The sequence below is a fragment of the Ciona robusta genome, chromosome 14, assembly GCF_009617815.1.
Source record: "Ciona robusta chromosome 14, ASM961781v2".
In the NCBI taxonomy this organism is placed as follows: domain Eukaryota; kingdom Metazoa; phylum Chordata; class Ascidiacea; order Phlebobranchia; family Cionidae; genus Ciona; species Ciona robusta.
Window position 1 is genome coordinate 1,433,426 of NC_143248.1, and position 21,934 is coordinate 1,455,359.

The 21,934-nt window shown below is 33.7% G+C and overlaps 2 protein-coding genes across 8 annotated transcripts; both read right to left on the reverse strand.

Moving 5' to 3' along the window:
- Nucleotides 1-270: 270 nt before the first annotated feature.
- On the reverse strand, nt 271-17,602 carry LOC149724786 (transcription intermediary factor 1-alpha-like). 7 transcript variants are annotated; one of them, XM_089892987.1, is made up of 28 exons: nt 17,183-17,602; nt 16,068-16,351; nt 15,213-15,322; nt 14,846-14,969; nt 14,060-14,129; nt 13,404-13,576; nt 12,629-12,764; nt 11,771-11,888; nt 11,230-11,371; nt 9,828-9,924; nt 9,452-9,584; nt 8,940-9,030; nt 8,198-8,298; nt 7,854-7,901; nt 7,771-7,817; nt 7,190-7,301; nt 6,598-6,765; nt 6,139-6,229; nt 5,542-5,641; nt 4,899-5,028; nt 4,433-4,488; nt 4,005-4,126; nt 3,238-3,346; nt 2,892-2,966; nt 2,445-2,597; nt 1,686-1,833; nt 1,307-1,413; nt 271-621 (listed from the first exon to the last, which is right to left on the reverse strand). In XM_089892987.1, exons 1-28 carry the CDS (start codon nt 17,600-17,602, stop codon nt 505-507), a joined length of 3,582 nt encoding a protein of 1,193 aa, XP_089749113.1. In that variant the 3' UTR covers nt 271-504. The 7 variants fall into 7 exon arrangements, with proteins under 7 accessions (XP_089749113.1, XP_089749112.1, XP_089749115.1 ...); XM_089892986.1 differs by having other exon boundaries at nt 1,307-1,410; nt 7,771-7,901; XM_089892989.1 differs by having other exon boundaries at nt 1,273-1,410; nt 7,771-7,901.
- On the reverse strand, nt 17,524-21,356 carry LOC149724787 (contactin-associated protein-like 5). The gene is made up of 6 exons (XM_089892996.1): nt 21,187-21,356; nt 20,424-20,690; nt 19,877-20,002; nt 19,516-19,670; nt 19,133-19,271; nt 17,524-18,670 (listed from the first exon to the last, which is right to left on the reverse strand). Exons 1-6 carry the CDS (start codon nt 21,230-21,232, stop codon nt 18,474-18,476), a joined length of 930 nt encoding a protein of 309 aa, XP_089749122.1. The 5' UTR covers nt 21,233-21,356; the 3' UTR covers nt 17,524-18,473.
- Nucleotides 21,357-21,934: the final 578 nt, after the last annotated feature.

Here is a 21,934-nt window from a genome sequence, read left to right on the forward strand (position 1 = left end):
GGGACGAGAAAATAGAATAAAAAAGTGCTCCACCTTCCACCACCCTGCTTTATATACAAACGCTACTTGGTTTATATACGAGTTCATGTTCACTTAAACCATATTGTGCGTGTATCAGTCGTTTGATTCAACGAGTAAACTCAAAAATGGCGTCAGAAGTGCGTGCATTTTGGTTTGCAAAAACCATCGAATTCTGTATTTTTTGGCGCCGCCTGTTTTTCTTAAACTAGAGATTAGACTCTTTCTTAAAGTAGAGCGTCGATTCCGGCGTAGTTTTAAGCAGCAATGGCGATATATATTTAAGAAACATTTGGTAGAAAACAAATAAACGCTTTAACTGCAAATAATATAACAACAACGGGCAAATGGTAAAATGTGTAGTTTGTGACAAAATATAGATACAGCTTCACAGAACCAAAATATAGAAAAGTGCGTCTTAATAAAATTTGGTGTTGTGAAAATATAGGTCGATTTTTGATACATGTTTCGGCAAATGTCCTTAGATCACTTAATGTGCACAATTCCACTTTTGCTTTGTTTTCTTCGTCGAGATTCGTCAGTGAGGTCTGCTTGTTCCTCGCTGACGTCACTCGACGGCGTACTTTCAATGACGTCATCGTCCTGAAAAATAAAAATAAATGTAAAAAATAAATTTCGAAAGTCGCATGTTGATCCTTGAGTGATGGAGCAAAAGTTATAACATGGGTGTTTTTCATACACCGGAATTACGAACATCTGTAAATGTGTAACTGTGTAATTTCGTTTCTTATTCTGTGCGCCTGATAATTTGGACAACCCATTATTGGCTACTAGCTTGGGGATGTCCGATTTATTGGCCCTGCCCACGAAAAAAACACCCTTACATTAAACTCTCGTTAAACACGAGCGCTCCAAGTACTGTACCAGCGCATCGGTTTGATAATACAAGCGTTACGAATTCGTTTACGAAACCCTTGCAGGCATACTGCAAGAGTTATAAACGTTAACACACATTTTTAGTTTGTTCTAACACCCATAAAGTCGCATGCATGGTAACTCTTAAGTGGACAAAAGGTGTATGAAACAAAACACCCGTGTTTTAACAACTATTGTTGCCCCGCCATGCGCGGATGAAAAATTACATTAAATTTATAAGTTATTTCTACACGCGCGTGGTGTAGGTATTTGGTCAAAACCATGTGTCTCAAAAAGAACATAGTTTGAAGTGTTTAGGTTGGACGTTAGAAGCAAAATGGGTTAATTTGACGTTGAAACATTCTACATATCGCATACCGTGGGTGTATTACAGTTTGTAACTGAAACTTGCCTCTTCTGTTTCGTCTTGTCCTGGTTTCCAAGGCGAGTCGTGTTCGTATGGAATGTGTGGCTTGGATTTGTCCGTTGATGTGGGCTTGGGTTTTTCGTTTGCTACTACTAAGCAGAATGGTTGAATGTAACCTGCTTATCCTTGCTTGTTGGGGCAACGATTCGTTAACACGGGTGTTTTGTTTCATACACCTCATGCCCACTTATAAGTTACCACATACAGTGTAGCTTATTTTTCCTCGCATGGCCGAGTACACCAGTCGTTATAACTAGTAATAACAATGTTCTGTTTACACACATCTTATGCCCGATTACGAGTTATCATGTACTTGAGGGTGGGAGACTATTTTACCCACTATGCCACGGCGCCGGACGTTTACCTTGTTTATTAACTGCCTCGGTAATTATTTGTCGTTGGTCTTCTTCCAAACGGTCTAAGTTCAACTTCAAAAATGGCAGCCATAATTGGACACGTTCATAAAAATATTTTTGAACTTCTTTGGCAGCTCGACCAAGACTGGTGTCTTCCTAAACACAAGAGACAAAGAAATATAAATAAATTAAATTGCTCATTCTCGCGTGGCGGTGCAACGACAGCCGCTATTACACCGGTGATCTGTTTCATATACCCTGCCTATGAGTTACCATAAACGTATCTTAGTTTGTATTGATATTTTTTTTTTTAATTTTTATGTACGACTGACCATTGGGACAACCCATTAGTGACCACTGGGTTATAGCAATTGCTGTTAAGTGTCTTGGCCAAGTAAACACATCCTCACAATAGTAGCAGCATCGGGCACCGAACCTAGTACCCTCTGGTTACAATGCAAGCATATGACAACTTAACAAATACAGTTTTATTTGAGCTTTAAATGGCAAAATTACCTTATTATAATATACAACAGTTACAATTTCAATATTTAGCAAATAAATTTAGGTTCTATTACCCCGTTGCACTATACACCAATTACATTTTTAATATTTAAAAAATAAAATATTTTTTTTATCCCATTATCCCATATACCACTTATAATTTTAAAGATAATATTACCTCGGTATATCATTTATGAATTTAGTAAAGTTAAATTTACCCTATTATACAATATATCAGTTACAATTTTGAAATATAATCTTACCCCGTTAAAAAGGTAGCAGTTGGTAAACACAAGATAGACATCTGATAAAAACTTTTCACAGCCAGCATAATGCTGAAAGTTCCCAGGCTGAAGCTTTTTTTTGATTTTCAGGAAGTCCATCGGCTCCTTTATGAGTTTGTAATAATTCGGAACCTGCGTTATGAAAATAATTTGTGTACAAATATAAAAAATGTTGAAAAAATATAAAAAGTTACAAAATTCAAGTACTGGAAAAATATCATTGCAAAAAGTGTGGCAAAATAAAAGTATTTAAAAAACACAGTAGCAACAAAACCTAAATTTAAAAAGGGGGCTAATATCACACAATTAGGATTTATAGGCCAGAAACCGAGGCAAAAATTAGCACTTAATGTTTATTAAACAATGCTCTGAGAATCGATAAGTATTTTCAAAATTCACACATCTAGATTTTAAATTTCCACTTACTGAGTTTTTGACGGGAAAATGAAACGGGGAACTCTTTGAATGGCAGAATAATTCAAGCAAGATACGCTCGCACAACTGTGAGCAATAATTTGTTAAAATAAAAAAAAAATAATTTAAAAATCAAAAAAAAAATTATTTAATTTTCTTTTTATAAAAAACAAAGACAAAGTTACTATAGCAAGTTATGGTTAAATTGTTAATGTTTTTATTTTCTTTGACAATAATTTATTTTTGTATAAGATACAGTATACTGCTGTAAGATTAATGAAAATATATGATTTTTTTAGGTATATATGTATATATTTTTACTGTATTTTTTATAATATTGTATATTACTCCTATTCACCTTCAATGGTTTTCCTTGTAAACCCATGACCCGCTTCCTCTTACCAGGTCCCATCTCCATCTCCACTGCTGCATCCAAGTCCCGACATAACATACATTGCCATATACCACTGAAATAATTGAAAAATAAATAATACAACATATGAAGCTATTATGAAGTATTCTTAAAATTATAGCTCGAAATTCAAAGTTGTTATTTGTCCGGCAACGTGGCTGAGTGGTTAAGCGTTTGTATCGTAACCAAAGGGTTCCGGGTTCAGTGCTGGATACTGATAGCTTGTTAACGGACACGGCTCCTATCCAGTGGTCACTAATGGGTTGTAGCACCCTGGGTGTTAGGGTAATAGGCCAACTTTAGCATAAATCTCAGGTCCTATGAAATGCATTGTTGTATTACTTATCAACATAGAACAGATAATAAAAAGTCAATATTTATAGCCAACAATCTAAAGCCACCAATTTAAAGCCAACAATCTAAAGCCACCAATCTAAAGACACCAATCTAAAGCTACAATCTAAAGTCAAAAGTCACCAATTCAAGCCAAAATCTAAATTCAACTATCTTAGCCAACAATTCAAGCCAAAATCTAAAGTCAACTACTTAGCCAACAATTCAAGCCAAAATCTAAAGACAACTATCTTAGCCAACAATCTAAAGCCACCAATTTGAAGCCGCCAATATAAGCTATCAATCTAAAGCCAACAATGAAAGCCAACAATCTAAAGCTATTGGTTTAAACAAAGATAGTTCAACATGAAATAACTCACGGAGGAGCAGCCAGTATCTCAGGTACATGACAATGAACATGGAATACTTTGGGGCAGCTGTCGCAACATAGTAAGTCGCCACCATTGTTGCATACACCACACCAATCTTCATTTGGATCATACTGGAATTTTAAAAAAAAGTTTGGTAATAATACATAGGTGGAAATATTTTGAGTAATTTAGAAGGGTGGGGAAAAATGGAACACCTTGTCATAGGTTTCTCGTCCATTTACTAGTAAAACAAATACATTCAAAGAATTATAAAATTGTACACAACTCCCATAGTCTGTTGTTAATTGTTTAAAAAACAATCAAGAAATGTAGGAATTAAGTGCTAATGATTTCCATCTTATCTCATAGTACTATATTAGTTTCCAAAATAAAAAAAATAGAAATTTTATTACAAATTTAACAAAACCCAAACCTACTTTTCTCATGTTGTTTTCGGTAAAATTGTTCCATTCGGAAAAATGGGAAGTTTCACCTGAAAAGTCAAACATAGCAGAAAATTACATAATACCGAACATTATGAGTGATTTAAAAAAAGGATGTATAAGTCAAATAAAACACAACAGGCAATCAGAGTGTCTAAGGGCACAGTTTATGATTATTTCAAGACCTAAATATTAACATTACATTCACAGTTTTTAAATAACAGTAAGGATCTGGTGCTACGAAAACGTAACAAACAAAAACCAAGTCCAACCAATTGTTTAATAGTAAAAAAAGAGAGATATATTTCACCTAAATGGCATCGTCAGTCTCTTTTTCATATAGAATCTTACTGTATTTCTTTACACAAGAATCGTTCAACTATATAAGCACCAGATCAGGGTCAGACTTGCAAAATTTATTACAGTTTTTTAAATACCAAACATAAAATAAACCACCCACCCATTTTAGCTTTAGTATTAGGACTAGTAGTTGGGGTTGTCAAAGTTTTGGGGATTTCTTTTTGTTGCTCTTGAGCCAAAGACATTACCATTTCTTCAACACTGGTTTCATGTTTATCATCAAAGTATTTCTAAACAATATTATAATTAATTTATTTTATAAATAATATTTTTTCTTGAAAAAAGTGATGAGTGGTTAGAGACAAAGAAAAAAATACAAAAACCATCACCCACCAGCACAAAGTTATATATTTGCATACACTTCTAAGCAGATGTTATTAAATAATTTACAAATATTGATAAAAGCACCAAAAATTACATGACATATAATACTTTTTTTTTTCAAATTGGTAATTTTATTATTTTTTTAAATAATAAAACGATATATAATATATTGTTTATAACTTTTTTTAAATAAAAAATAAAATGTATTGTAGATTGGAGGGAGATGGGACACCATTCATTCATTCATTCATTCATTTGGTAATACACAAAAAACATTCAAAGATTTATAAAACCGTATTCTCACGACTCCATAGACCATTGTTATTTGTTAACTCGATCAGAATATTTAGACATTATGTGTTAAAGGTGTCCCATCTTCCCCCACCCTACTATATACATTTTTTTATAAAATTCTTTACCATGTCTTCATCCTCTTCGATTGCTTCTTGCTTGATGAGTTCGGAGAAGTCGAGGAGAGGAGGGGGTGAGAGATGATCTTCTGTGTCAGGTTTCGTCAAACTGATAAGGAAGACAAGACCACAATTTAAATTTAATTTTCGTGCCCTATTAAGTGATGCCGTTATCCATCTTGCCCACACATACTATACTGATCAATGTAACTTTAAAAATAACATTGTTGGTAAATTTTTTTTATCGCTAGTCCATCGCATGTACAACACGCATTACAAAATGCATCTTAACAAAAAATTTTAGTAGCTTTAACACCTAAAGAATCGTATTTTGTGCCAAATTGTCAGCTTTGAATTCCTGGCTAATAGCTTTGATAAAATATGAATATTTAGTAATAAAATTGTAGATATAGTAGGATGGGGAAGACGACACACCTTTAGCACATAATATCCAAATATCCTGATCGTGTTTTAAACAATTAACAACGTTCTATGGGAATCGTGAGGATACGGTTTTATATCTATTTGAATATTCTTTGTCTACTACCAAATGGGACAAGAAAAAGTATGGAAAGGTGTCCCATCTTCCCCTCCCTATATATTTACTTGTTCTGGTCATTATTCCGGTTTAATCCAGTTTCGAAGCCGCTATCAGCACTTGATAAGCTGGGTGATTGTACTGCGTGTGTAATGCTCTCTGTAGGGATGGTTACATATAGTTTCATGATTGTGATAGAAAAATGATAAAAACTGTGATAGAAAGGTGTTTTACTGTTTTAGACTCAGACTAGCCATTGTACAATAGTTAGGGCAGATAGTCACTTGTAGAACTTTATTTATTCTTACATGGTAGGGTAACTCAGTTATTACAGGGGTGTTCTATTTCATAACCCTCATGCCTGCAAACTAGTTACTGGGTTTACAGCACAATAAAGCCCAAAATTAAGAAACTTAATATTTCCCCAAAAAAATCCAAAAAACTTTCAAAAATATGAGCAAAAAATGTTTAAATTTTAAAAAATTCTAAAAAAAATTTCAAAATTTGTTACTAAGTTTTTCTCTGACCTGGAGACTGGTGTGGAGGGTCTTGCTTCTTCTCGTTTAATGTTGGCATCTGTAGCACTGGGATGACATCATTGTTCACCATGGAAGCGACTTCCCCCATGAATGAGGGGTGGGGTGGTGGGGTGACAGTAAGGTTCGGTTTTAAAGGGGAATGTAATGTTGGAGGGTCTGGAAGCAAAATTAAGTGAAATTATGTAGCATTGTGATAAAGAAATGCATAAATATACTACAAAAAACGTAAAACAAGATTGAATCTCAAAATGGAGCATTCTAACTGAATGATAAAATGTGATACAGTTAATTTCTTCTATTTAAACTCTAATTATTTTTTTGGCAAGAATTTTTCTACGCTATAAGTAATTCAATTTTTGATACTGAGGGTGTCTTGGACTTGTTTATCCACAACAATGAACAAGTGGCCTATTAAAAAAAGTAACAGGGCCAAAAATAATGGGATTTTCCAAACAGAATAAATTGTATAACAGTATCACTTTCCACATGAGAACATACAGAAAATTAACTTGGCCTAAGCCCTAGGACCTAGGTCCTTGACAAGAACTTAGCGCACAGAATAGAACATAAATGAACTTACCATGTTCATGCATTGCATTATGACTATGTGATCTCTCTATAGGACCATGATTAACTGCAGTTTGCTTCATATTTGCAACAGAAGCCCGAGATACAAAAGGCTTCATACGATTCTGAGAAAAAAAGGAGTCATTTTGGAAACTGAAGTTACCGTTTAAAATATTTGACTTTAAAATATAGTAAAGATGGCCACATGCAACTATTTTAGAAATCATACATGCTTGTATTGTTATATATATATATTTAAACACAGTTTTGTGGCTGTTTTTGTTCAATAAAATATCCAATGGACCAACACTCTACGTTTATTATAATATTTTTTAATTAAACATAACAGTTAACAGGCAAAACAGCACGACTGAGTGCCCGCAACTTATGAAATAGGGGTGACATTATATGATTTAGCACCCAACCTTTACTCCTGTTAGGTGTATAAACAAACTAGTAGAAGCTTGTAGAGCCGTAGTGTAACTGTATTTTAGCTGTGTCACAGAAACTTTCAAAAAAAATTAAAAAAACCTAACCTATTCTATAAGCTATACAACCTTTTTTGTATAAAACTTATTAAATAAAAATGATTACCACATTTCCCATGTTATATTGCTGTTGTTGATGTTGTTGATGTTGTTGTTGTTGATGTTGTTGTTGAGGTTGTTGTTGCTGAGGTTGTTGATGAGGTATAGAATGATTGACTGGACTAATATTCAGATTGACTGGAAAAATAAAATATTGCAATAAAAATATGTCAAAGTATTATAAGTGTGGAAAAGATCTTTTGGCGTTTGGTTCCGTGATTTTAAAAGGCTGTGTAATAAAAAATATAAACATATACTCTATAGTTCCATACAGAAAACAAGTTAAAAACTTTAGGTGTATCGTGTATACACCTAAAGTTTAATTAAAAAAGTACCTTTTTCTATGTAAGAACACAGAGACAGAAACTGTATATTAAAACTTTAGGTGTATTGTGTATACACTTAATTTTTTATTAATACAAATATCCACTTACCCCCACCCCTACGTTGGTTATAATTATCTTGCCGTCCATTTGAGTTCATATTAATGTTGCTAGTTTGTGGTTGGCCCATTCCCATGTTTACCCTGGTTGGCCTGTAGGTATACTTGGTTATAGGTAGTGGTTGTATAGCATAGGCACCCAACATGGGGAGGCAATGTGGGCAGGCCCACCCAGGGTATTTTTGCACTGCATTAATTAGTAAACAAAGGATCCAAATCTGTTCTACAGGATGGCATGTCTAGTTTCACTATTCTTTTTGGATGAATGAATTACAGAAGCATACACACCCTATTTATCCTTTCATGATGGTGCAAAAAAAGTTGTTACAACAGTTGTCTTTTAAACACCATTTGTTCACTTATAGTTTTATATTTGTATATTTATTTTTGATTTTTTGTGGGTAATTTGTGGTACAAGTTTGGGTAATGGGCAAACTCTGGCCTAAACTCGAGATCCAATAGCCTGCCCTGCCAAAGGACCTCACCAATATGGAATACAATAAATAATAACGTTTAAACCTATATATAGTAGGGTGGGGGAGGGTAGGACACCTCTTCATTATATTTTCTTGTCCCAGTTGTTAGTAAACAAAGAACATTCAACGAATTGTAAAAAAGCATACTCACAACTCCCATAGACCGTTGTTATTTATTTAAAACACGATCAGGATATTTGGATATTATGTGCTGAAGGTGTCCCGTTTCCCCCCACCCTACTATATGTGTAGTTATACCTTATGTATTGCGAGTTAGATTGGTAGCCAGGTAAATGCATTGTTGTAGGAGGGTGTGGAGGCATTCGACTATGACTAGAAGACTGGGGTACTGTTAATGTAATATAAAAAGGTGAAGGGGTTGGTTTTTTGAAAAATTTTTAGATGCTGTGTTTACTGTAATGCAGTTCTAAATCCACACATTGCAAAAAAAATGTGAAAAAAAAACTGAAACAGAAAAACACATGAATTATTGATGTAAAAAAAGAGGAAAATAAATTAGTTTTAAAGACTAATTTGTGATGCTAATTACTACTTAACAAAGTGCTTGTGTATTACACAATATTGGTAAATTAACATTCTGTTTTATGGCAGCATCATACCCTTAGGAAAATCTTGCTTTAATGGCAAACAAAACGTGGCAATAAATCTAAAAATATTTTTCAAGCCTTTTATGTAAGTTAACATTTAAAAATTTAACCTTTTTTATAACAAAATATTAAGATAACAAATTTAAGAAAAATGTCTTGTACCTGGAGGTCTTTGGTTATGTAATGGCGTAGTTGGCTTCATACCATGCATGTGCTGATTGCGCAATAACTGCTGTTGGCTGTCCTGTGCTTCCATTCTTCGTGTGTAGTCATTCTGTTGCTTTTGTTGGTGATTCTGTAATTTAAATTTATTATGTTTTACAGGATACAGTATGAATGTAACTTATTTTTCCTTGTGTGGCTGGAAAACGATAGTGGTTATAACACAGGTGTTCTCTTTCATACACCTTGTGCTTACCAGTTACCATGTATGTAACCTTTTTGTATTTTTACGTTTGTTAAAATAAATCGTTTTTTACATTATTACGAAAAGAGCAATTTTGAAACTATATCAAATAATAAACAACTTAGGCTATACCTGGTAATAGGACTGAGCATTAGAAGTAGAAGTTAGCAGCTTATCTAGCGAAGTAGAATTACGAGGATGTTGAACGTGGTTCATTCCTTCAGGTTTCCTGTTCAAAATGATGTTGATTTAAATAAATGGCTATTTTCGGTTTTAGGCTAAAATTTTTCAAGTCATGTCCAATTTTAATCTGTTCAGTATTTATATAAATTAGAGACCGATACCTATGTTTTACCGATACCGATATTTTACCGATATCTGACACTATAGCGAAACATATGAAATGATCAGTATTAATCAAAATTAATACCTGTATTCAAGATACTGCAAGTTGTTATAGAGAAAAATGGTTGGTCATCACTTAGTCTACATGTTCTTAAGGTAACTCCAAATATGTTGTTTTTGTACAAAACTAGGATGCATGTAAAGGCTAAACTACAACACACGTGGACGCTAAACTATGATGCACGTGGACGTTAAACTACGACGCACGTGGACGTTAAACTACAACACACGTGGACGTTAAGCTATGACGCACATAAAGGTCCAATTACTACGCACGTAAAGGTCAAACTAGGCACGTAAAGGTCAAAATACGACGTACGTAAGGGTCAAATTACAACGCACGTGGACGTTGAACTACGACGCACGTGAAGGCTAAACTACGACGCGCGTAAAGGTCCAATTACTACGCACGTAAAGGTCAAACTACGCACGTAAAGGTCAAACTACGACGCACGTAAGGGTCAAATTACAACGCACGTGGACGTTGAACTACGACGTACGTGAAGGCTAAACTACGACGCGCGTAAAGGTCCAATTACTACGCACGTAAAGGTCAAACTACGCACGTAAAGGTCAAACTACGACGCACGCTAATGTTAAACTACGACGCACATAAAGGCTAAACTACGACGCACGTAAAGGTCAAACTACAACGCACGTAAAGGTCAAACTACAACGCACGTAAAGGTCAAACTACAACGCACGTAAAGGTCAAGTAGGACGCAGGTCGCTTCGCACGAACTATTTATATATAGGTGAAATATTGGCGCTTTTTTACGATACCGATTATCGGTAGAACGTAAATACCCATATATCGGTCGACCTCTAAAATTATATAAATATACATTAATTTAAAAATAGTAAAAACACCTGTTTTATTAGCACAGTTTAAATATAACTTATAGTGTATATCAAGACTAACATACAATAGGTTAAGTACTGGCAAATGTGTTTGTTTGTAGTATCTTACAAGATAAATGAAGAATGTCCATTTATTTCATGGAACCTGGCAGACGTAATAACTTAAGAGGTATGTTCCTGTATATATCATTTACATAAGTATATATCATTTACATTAGTATATATCATTTACATTAGTATATATCATTTACATAATACATCAACCTACCTTTGTGCACCAGCATTAGCAGGTTGAAAGCTTTGTGGAGGGATCCCTCTGTGGTGCATTGTGTGACGCTGTGGACTTGATAGGTTTTGTGTTTCCATTTGTTTCTGTACGTTTACGGCAGGATAACCCCAGAAAAGAGAGCCTGGGTTTAATAAACAGGGTATGAAGTTGTTAATAAGGTATTTAGACATTTAATATTTAAAAGAGGCGTTGATAGCTTGCACATAATAAGTTTTCACGGAAAACGCAGTAGATTTCCGAAATTTCTTCTGCCATCTGGCATTCTGGCAAAACTTCCTTAGGGAATTTCATTTGTTTGTTTTTTTTATACCAGAAGAAACGTTGAAAGATTATTTACAAAAGTAACCCTGGTAGCAGAAGTAACAGAAAATGTAATATTTTTACAAGTAAAATATATATATATAATATTATATATATTATTATACTTAATAGCCCACTTTTAATATTTTACAAGTAAAGTATACTTTTCATACGTTTACACGTAAAATAATTTTAATTCATAAAATATAAGATGACATACCCATTTTGGAAGTGATGGTAGCCAGTATGGAAGGATCAGATTGGAAATAAAGATGGTTGGATGAAGCAGGGTTTGTACCAAACTTCTGTCGCATCACAGCTGTCAAATATTCCATAACCTGATAAGATTTACATTTTAGGAATTCTTATTGATATTTCGGTGCAAAAATGAAATTTACATACCTATTTCTTAATCAGTTGCAATTTAAATCTATGTACATATTTATTTATTATTTATTGTGATTTGTTGCCTTTTTTGTATTTTTTTGTTACGTTGTATTGTGAAACGTGTATAAATACTTAAAAAAATACTAAGACCAAAAGCAGTAAAAAAGTACTGTAATGAAAATATATGTAATGTGTGTTGCTGGGTATATATATGTATAACTTTTGGTGTGATAAAAAGTGCTGTAATGCCAATATATGTTGTTTAATTTACATAATGTCTGCAATTTCGTAAAATTATTTTTTTCTTGGTATTCAATTATTTTGATGATAAATAATAAAATAAAAAGTCCAAATATAATCCCATGAGAGAACAGTGTCTGACTGTCTGTGCCACCAGACTGATTTAATGGTGAAATGAAATGTGTTGTACAATTTAATAAATCCGAAATACAAACAATAACTTAGTGTTGAGGTTGCATAAAAGGACATAATAAAAAATATATATTTTACTAAATTTTTAAATATTTCTGACACTGACAGTATTCAGTATAAAATCACAATTTTAATTTAACATTAAAAACAGAGCATGTCAGTCAAGGTACATGTGATTTAGACCTGGAATTTTCCCAATACCCCACACAGTAAATTCGCCCTCCACACACATTAATATACTTAGTAGGGCTATACTTACGACTTGCTTGGAATGTAACAATGCAGTTCCATTTCTATCATCCATTGCTTGATTAATAAAGCTGATACAGTGTTCAACTGCCCTATTTAATCTATCTGTCATGGCAAGCTGTGTTGTCAATTTATTTCGTCGTTGCCTAAAAAGAAAAACACATTTGCTGAACAGGTTTGCAATTTTTTGGTCAAATTTTGCAACTTTGGAGAACTCATCTACATACAAAAAATTTTTTTTTAGTTCGCATTTTTTTTTATCAAATTTACTTTGCTCAGTTATACAGAATAATGTCTTATTGTGCAGTAGGACTTTATTGTAATTGTAGCCCAATGTAAATTTATAACAGTGGTATGTTACATTTGTTTACACTAGTATTTCATACACCTTATACAAACAGTCAAGCTATAATAAAATATTGATATTTTAATACGGCATTAATCAAAGGTGTAGAAAAAATTTTGTATTACCTGGGACCTCTTTCATACATTATAGTACAAAAAACTATAGTATAAAATTATACACTGTTTTAGTGTCTGGCAAGAGTAGGCAAAAAGAGAGAAACCCAATTCAAATTGTTTTACTAATGTATAAAATCCATATAAAAATTTGGTTTAGAAATGACAAAATTAAAAGATCTAAAAATTTAAAACTCAACTACATACGCCTAAAACCATTTGCACTTTTTGGAAACCTGAAACCCAACAATAGGCTACATATCACATCTACAGACAAACACCTAATAATGGGCTATTTTAGCATTAGTATCACAAAAGTCACTCACGTTGTTATATCATCAATTTTTCGGAGAAAAAATTGCGATTTGTTTGTAATTAGTTCCTGTAACTGATTATGAAACTTAAGCACATCTTGCGTGACTTCTTCATTCCTTTTGTTCACTTTATCCAGTGTAGCTTTGACATTAACTGTCGTTTGTTTTAGATAAGCATTCTTTTCCTGCATGATGATGTATTAGTTTAATACGATAAAACTTTATTACAATTTATTATACAAATACGTCAAAAATATGAATGCACAAGAGAGAATTTTAAATCCGTGAGACTCGAGTCCTTTAACATTCGAATCCCTGTTAGTTTAAACCATTGTAAATTTCCCATGCTACACAACGCCAAGTAATAGGATGTGAACTTTATTCCCATAACATGACTGCGTTATATGACTTAAACTCGTATCCGATTACATGGCTGTGAATTCGTGCCTGTTACAGTAAGCTACATAACATGAGTGCAAACTGTACTTCATTATACAAGTTTACAGTGGACAACCAAAAATTTATCCCCTGTTACATGATGCCATGTTACATGGCAATGAACTTGTCATCCATTACAAAACGTTGTCAAAGTTTTGTTGGTTAAGGTGAAACATTTGAGTTGTGAATTTTAACTATGTAGCTTTTAAAAGTATTTTTTATGTACTTACGTCTAGTTTTTGACTCATAGTTTGCATCACTTTTCTTAAACTGTTTGCTGCTTCTTGGACAAATTGGTACCTGTGTATAAAACATAGTATATTTATTCACTATATACGCTATAAAAACAAACTGATAATAAAAACAGTTACAACGCAGCTAGAAGAGTTTTAGTTTACTGGCTAAACCAAATTCCCTTTTAGAGGTACCCATATTAATCATTTAATGATATGCAAATTAGACAGTTCTATAACCAGTATGTTCTAAAGCAAAAGAAATAATCATATTCTTAAACAATATATTAAACAGAACAAAATTTTCTCACAGGTTTACCACCTTAATTTTAAACCAAAAAAGGTGTTACATGTTATTTATTGTGTCTACAAACAAGCGGATCTAATGTATACGCATATGCAAAATTAATTATAAATGTAACTGCAATTTTTGCAATAACACACTAAATTTGAGTGAAAAGTTTAAAAAATCAGACACAGTTAGACACAAAAAACCTCTGACAATCTTTAGAAATCAAACAAAAAAAAACTTTTAATTGGTTTATGTCCGCTATATGTCCACTATATTCACTATGTCCGTTATGTCCGCTATGTCTGCTATGTTCACTATGTAGTGAATATTGTGGACATAGCACACTACATAGTGGACAAAGGGGATATAGCGAACATTGTGAACTAAATATTGTGGACATGGCGGACATGCACTAATTAAAGGGACCAAAACATAACTCCAGCAAAAACATTCCAATACAAATAATTCCTTAACAATATTTTTTTGCTTACTTATGGTCTCTATGAAATTCAAGCTGGCAATCTCTGCATGTAAGTTGGTTACAGGTCTCACAAAATAACTTCAATTGCTCGGTGCAGTGTTTGCTACAGTAGTTATGAGGATTTGGTGCAGATTCTGAAGAAACAAAAAAAATATTTGGTGAGATAAATATAGTGCATTTAGAGGGTTAAAAATACAGTTTTCTCTGCATTTTTGCATAAGTTCACTTTACAGGTTTAAAACAGGATAAACGGCACTGTGCAGTAACACACTGGTTGGGAAGATAATGAGCAACTCTGGCCTATATGAAAGGTCTATTTTTTGCAGTAAAGATATAATTCACTAAAAGTATATCTTCTAACCCAACATTGCCCTTACCTAGTTCAGTATCAAGTATAGACTTCAGAATATGCTCCTTAGTCAGCTTTACACGCTTGTGAGCGGTGACACATTGTTCACAGAGGTCTTCTTCACATTCTTCACAATGGCTGGGAAATAAATATGTTCAAATTACAAATAAACATTATTATATTTTTTAAAACATTAGAAAGTCCTTTTTTTCACACTGGCTATTCTAACATTTTTGCAAGTTGAATTTTGCTTTTTTCTCTCAGCAACTATTACAATTGTTTTAGGTTACAATAAATATTGATATGCAATGTACACCTTTTTAATACATAGACCTTGTTATATATAAACAATGATGTACCAATACGAATAGTGGGCATTGGGGGCAAAAACGATCTTAATTCTCAGTATAATTTTAGATATCTTTACAATTATAGCAAAAAGGTTTATTTTAAACAACTATGTGTTGGAATTAATTTTAAATTTTTGTTACTAGTAAGCTTGGGTGACATTTTCATCACATGCCCTTTCTCATTCTCATTCTCTCTTTATCTTCCTTCTCCCATTCTCTTTATATCTGTCACAGGACAGATGCACAGATGCAGAAAGAAAGAGGGAGAGAGAAAGCCAGATAAAGAGAGTGTGAGAAAAAATGGCCTAATCTCTCTTGACTAAAATGTAGTACAAATTATTCTAAATTAACCTTGCCTTTCAACATGCAACATAAATTGTGAACATTATAAATTTGCAATCATTTATTTCATAGCCTATAGGGAGGCTACTAAGGCGTGGCATGGCAGGTAACCTAGGGAATTTTGCCACAATTGAACAACTGTGGCAAAATTCCTTGGTCACCTGCCATGCAATAATCCAATATATACTAACCGAACAGCCATAGCAGATTCTTCACAGTTTGTGCAATAACGAATTGTGGTTTCTGTTGGGTCTTTTTCCTTTAGAACAAACAAATTGTTTGTCACTACCCTAGCTTGGCTGTTGCAGCCACACTGAGGACAAGTTACGATCAACTTTGAGAGAGAGATTTGGTTTGAATATGCGTGCTTTTTCAGGTCATTTATACTTGAGCAGCCTTCTTCTGGCAGAGCTTTTTGATTGTTTTCCCCAACATGATTTTCAGTAGAAGTTGTTGGCTTTTGTGAACCGTCGGGCTGGAAAAATGCATATGTACGAATGATTATATATATATATAAAAAGATCGTGCATCTATATAATTTTACTGTATACATTATATTGAATAAATGGGTTTCAAATTTAATGCCAAATAGCTGTACATAAGCCTGTAACCAGAACATGTTAAATTTACTGCATGTAAACAAAAATTGGGCTTTTAATGTTTTATAATTTGGTACGAGTGCACAATTGTCAGAAGCAGAAAACAAGGGACCAAAAGATGTAATACTTCACAGGTTAGGAGTTACTGGTTTGCGTTTAGCAATTACTAATGTAGCATGTGAATTCTTTTCCAGAATTTCTACTGTTTATTTAATATCGGCCCGATTTTAGTAAATAAAATAAACTAATCAAGTAGGCCTACAGGGGCTCATCAGTATTGTATTGTTATAGGTTAATAAGGTTACCCAACAAAAATTAAGCAATGCGCATATAGGCTATCATTATCATTTACAATTTGTACTTTTGTGGAAAACCTTAAAAAATTAGAGTAAATTTCGCAATCCATGCAATAAAATTTTAATTTTAGTCGAAAATCTTTGCAAAAGTAATTATTATTAAATAGGCTTAGCCTATATTCCTTTAAATGCAAAAATTCAAATCTGCGGGCAACTAGTTATGAAACCTTAATGGACCGTTTGATTAGTGTATGTCCACTATGTCCAAAACATTCTGTTCACCATGTCCGTTATGTCGACAATATTCGCTACGTCCGATATGTCCACTATGTAGAAAATATTGTCGACATAGCGAACATGCACTGATTAAAAAAACCCAAATCTTAATGTTAATTAAATAAATAGGTATACCTGTTTCTGAGGTTGATTTGGTGTACTTGGGGCAGCATTAAGTTTAAAATATTCATTCGTCAAAATACACCTTGAACAAAACGTGTGTAAACATCCAAGAAGTAGTGGGTTTTTGTCCCTATAGGATAGCTTGCACTTGAAGCAGAACCCTTCTTTTGCCTCTTCTGGTTTAGCTTTACTTGTAGAAGGTTCACTATTTTCCTCAGAAGTTTCTAAAGGTGTTACAGGGACTGTTTTATTCTCCTGGCCCGATATAGTTGACTTATTCTGCTGATTTTCTACAATTTCAGGTTCAATTTCGAATTTTTTTGAAGCGGTGTTTTCTTCTGTTTCCTCCACACTTGTTTTTGATATTTTTGCTTTAGGAATTTCACTTAAATCGTCACTTTGCGAACGTTTGTTTCGTAAGGGCTCAGCCATATTTTAGATTGAGAGTTGATATTTACAGAAAATTACATTTAGGCTCATCTATGGATGGTATTTACGCACAGCATGCAGATGCATAGCCTATAGTGTCGAAGTTAAAATTTCAGGAATTAACTTTAAAACGGAGACTACAACTACAACAGGAATAAAAATAGGACAAAATTAGCTGAATCTAGGCAAAACTAAAATTTAAGAACATTAAATAACGAATATTCTGCTTTTATAACATTGGGATAACGCAAAATAAATAGTTTTCTGTATTATAAACACTACCGTCCGTATTCAACAAAACTCCCCACCCATAGTAGCTGTTAGGTAAAGTAGAGCGAAGTGAACACCCCAAGGTGTATTGAACAAATAGTAGAAAAAAAGAAAAAAGTTTAGCTCCCGAGATAACTTGCCAGCAGCGAAAATGCTTTTTGTTGTTTAAAAATACAGCAGATACAAGTTAACGTTTGTAAATCAATTCCCAAATATCTTTTTGTAAATATTTATACATAAACAAACTTAATTTTTTATTTATCTTTTCAAAATCGATAGCGAAGATCATGTTATTTATAGAAGAAAAAGCAGGGAATCAACAGCATAACAACGACTAATGAAACACGTTTTATTAATAAAAAAATGTCTATAACAATGTTAATTAAAAAGTGTGGGAGGCATACAATATTTGACCATACAGGATAGTAAACATTCACGAAGAAAAGTGAAAACAGGTGCCGGGTCAGCGTATGATACAGTAGTGATTAATATACAAGGAGAAAATAGAATGAAAAGGTGTCCCATCTTCCCCTACTATATATAGCTTTAGAATTACTGTAAACTGTGCAAACTATGCCTTTTGTTTTTTGACCTACAGTAAGGTTTACACTGAAGGAGATGTGCCGAAACACTCCAGAGGACCCACGGTGTGCCACAGCCGTTCATTGTCTTTTTGCAAGTCACCAAACTGTAAAGCAGTGATTGGCAGATCCGACTTTTCTGTTATCCAGCCTTCATCTATATGATCCGTGATCCTATTACTGTCACAGTTGCATGTACGCTCTTTTTTGGCACACGTATCTGCAACAGAGACTGATTATAATAGGCTGGGGTAAGATGAGAATATATTCACCCCATTTTTCGTCCCATTCGATAGTTAATAAAAATGTTTACATAATTATATAACCGTTGGCCCACGACTCCCAAAATATAAAGTGTTGTTAATTGTTTAAAATAGATCAGTAAAGTTTTGGCTAACGGTAACCCATTCTACACCACAATGTTATATAGCTGAAATTAAATCAGATACAACAAAGTGGCGGGGATTAGCATAGTAAGGTGGGAGGAGATGGGGCACATTTTTATTCCAATATCTTGTTCCATTAGGTAGTAAACAAAGAACTATCAAATTATAAAACGACATCCTCGCGACACCCATAGACGGTTGTTAATTGTTTAAAACACGATCAGGATATTTAGATATTATGTGCTAAAGGTGTCCCATTTTCCCCTAGCCCGCTATATATGATGTTGTATACTAACTTGTCTCTCCACAGGCACAGTAGCCCTTTCTCATAGAAGTAGCGTCACCCCAATAATATTTCTTCTCTCCTGAACCAGACAACCACCATGCAAATACTTTACCTTCTGCTGATGTAAACTGTGAACCCTGGCATCGAACCTGTACAATATAAAGCAACGTGATTTAAAGTATGCACATTGTATATTGCGGTTCTGGTACAGTATATAACACTTTGGGGTAAAATGGGATACTGTTAGCACCTAAATCCCATATTTCATAATCGCATTTTTAACCATTAAAATACTACAATGATAGTTCTTAAAACGCCATTTATATTTAAACAGTATTGGTTCGTTTTTTTTAAATTACTATATTAAAATATGTAGAATTTTCATGCTATTACCGATATATACTGACGGCAATGTTGTGAGTGATTAGACAGCGCCTGTAGTTGCAATGCAGTGGGAACATACTGGACATCATACTTGTAGCATCCCGGACCCTCGCAGTCTTTAAGTGCTTCTACTTCGTAAGTCGAGTTGGGGTCTATTATCGTGACTAAGGCATGCATTTAGTTTTTTAGTATGCACGTTATAAATTACAGTACCATGGGTTAAGATGGGATATCGGTAAAAACCACTATTTTCTGCTTACTACCAAATGGGACGACAAGGGAAAATGAAAACACGTCCCATCTTACCCCCGCTCTTTGTATACGTGCATTTATTAAAATGTTATTTTTGAGGAAAAAAACGAATGCTTACCTATAGGCTTAAATGTAAAATCACACTTTGCGTAAAACGGGAAGCTATCTCTGTTTTCAGGTAAAGGATCAATAAGGTAAAGAGCTGATATTTTGGAATCCATGTCCGCGCACGATCGTGGGATTTCTGAAATTAACGAAATTGAAACAATATTTGAGCGGGAATTTAAGATATACGAGTGCTTGTAGAGAGAACCAGTTATATAATGAGGTGGGAAAGATGGGACACCCTTTTCATTTTATTTCCTCGTCCCATTTGGTAGTAGATAAAGAAAATTTAAAAGTATGAAACCGTATCTTCACGACTTCAATAGACCCACAAGGAGTATGAAACAAACACCCGTGTTTTAACGACTGTCGTTTTTCCGCCACACGAGAACAAATAATTAAGTTACGTTCATTCATTCATTTACATCCTTTCATTCATTTATTCATATACATTCATTCACATTCATTCATTCATTCATTCATTTGCATTCATTCATTTGCATTCATTCATTTATTTATTCATTTGCATTCATTTACATTTATTCATTATACAAACTTACCACCATTAGCAAAGTATGCAGTCCAACGTATCTTAGCATTTCGATATTCAGTGTGCGTTCCACTATCCACAACTGAAACAGTGAACTCGCCGTTTAAAATATCCTGGATTGTGCAGGGGATGTTCGTATTCCATGAAGTGACAAAAGTTGCTTGGATTTTGTATGGTTTGACGAACCAAATAGGCGAATACTCAATCTTAAAAGATGTGTCGGTTTCGTAATACGCCACGGCAACAGAATCAGTCTGTGTCGTAATGGAACATGTTTCTGTAAAACATTTATGGAAATTTGAGATAATGATAAATACCGTTACAGTAAACAACACCCTATACGTTTCCTAGTCCAGGTTAAACAATTTACAAAGCACTTTCGTGAGGAAACAGTTATACAATTCTTTAAATGTTGTTTACTAACAAATACAACGATGTTTGAGGAGTATATTTTGATTGCATGAGGTTTTTATAATTACCCCATGCGGATGATACAACACATATAAATCTAAACCCCTCTATAACTAGCATATAGATATATATATAAAAACTACTATAGTGGGGAAGATGGGACACCTTTTTATTTTATTTTCTCGTCACATTTGGTAGTACACAAAGAACAATCAAAGAATTATTATAATATCCTACCGACTACCATAGAGCATAGACTGTTGTTAATTGTCTAAAACACGATCAGGAATTATAATATTAAGTGCAAAAGTTGTCTCGTCTTTCCCACTGTATTATATATAAAGGTTTATAAACAAACTAACCTGATAACCATGGATGTAGAATCAGTAAAATTATCCAGACTTTCATATCTTAGATTCAGAGGTATTGTATACACTTTATACTATATACGTACTTGACGCTGGTTTTGCAAATGAGTAACAGTGCTGTATAGTACAACGGTTAGTCGGAATGGGTAGTCAGTCAAAGGTTCATGCACTTTTTGCTGAGTACAACGCCGGAAACGTACGTTCTGTAGCCTTGTTTATAAATCACACTACACGCTGTGGTAGACGTATGCTTAATTTGTGTGAAACTCACGAACGTGACGCACGTTGTTTTTTCAGGTGCTGCCTATACAACAAGCGCAACAAAAACTGTAGATATGAATGAACAAGTTTAAACTGTAGTTTGTTATGGATCGAATATATACATTTATTCAAGGCGGTCTGGTAATTGTTTTTTTTTTGTAAAACAAATTTTGGCTAGGGTGCGTTTTCAAATTGATTAAAATACATTTATCACTGTTGGGTAAGATAAAATACTGTAAAGCACCTAAATCTCATATTTCCCGATCGTGTTTTTAACAATTAACAACACTCCAGTAAAAGTCGCGCAGCTACGGTTATATAGATCCTCAAATACCCATTGTTCACTACTAAATGGAAAAAGGAAGAAAAAAAATAAAACGTGTCCCATCTTACCCCACCCCATTATGTATAAATTACGTCAAAAAAAATGAAAAATATGTTTCTAGTTCCACGGTTTTATTATTTATCAACAACTTATGGT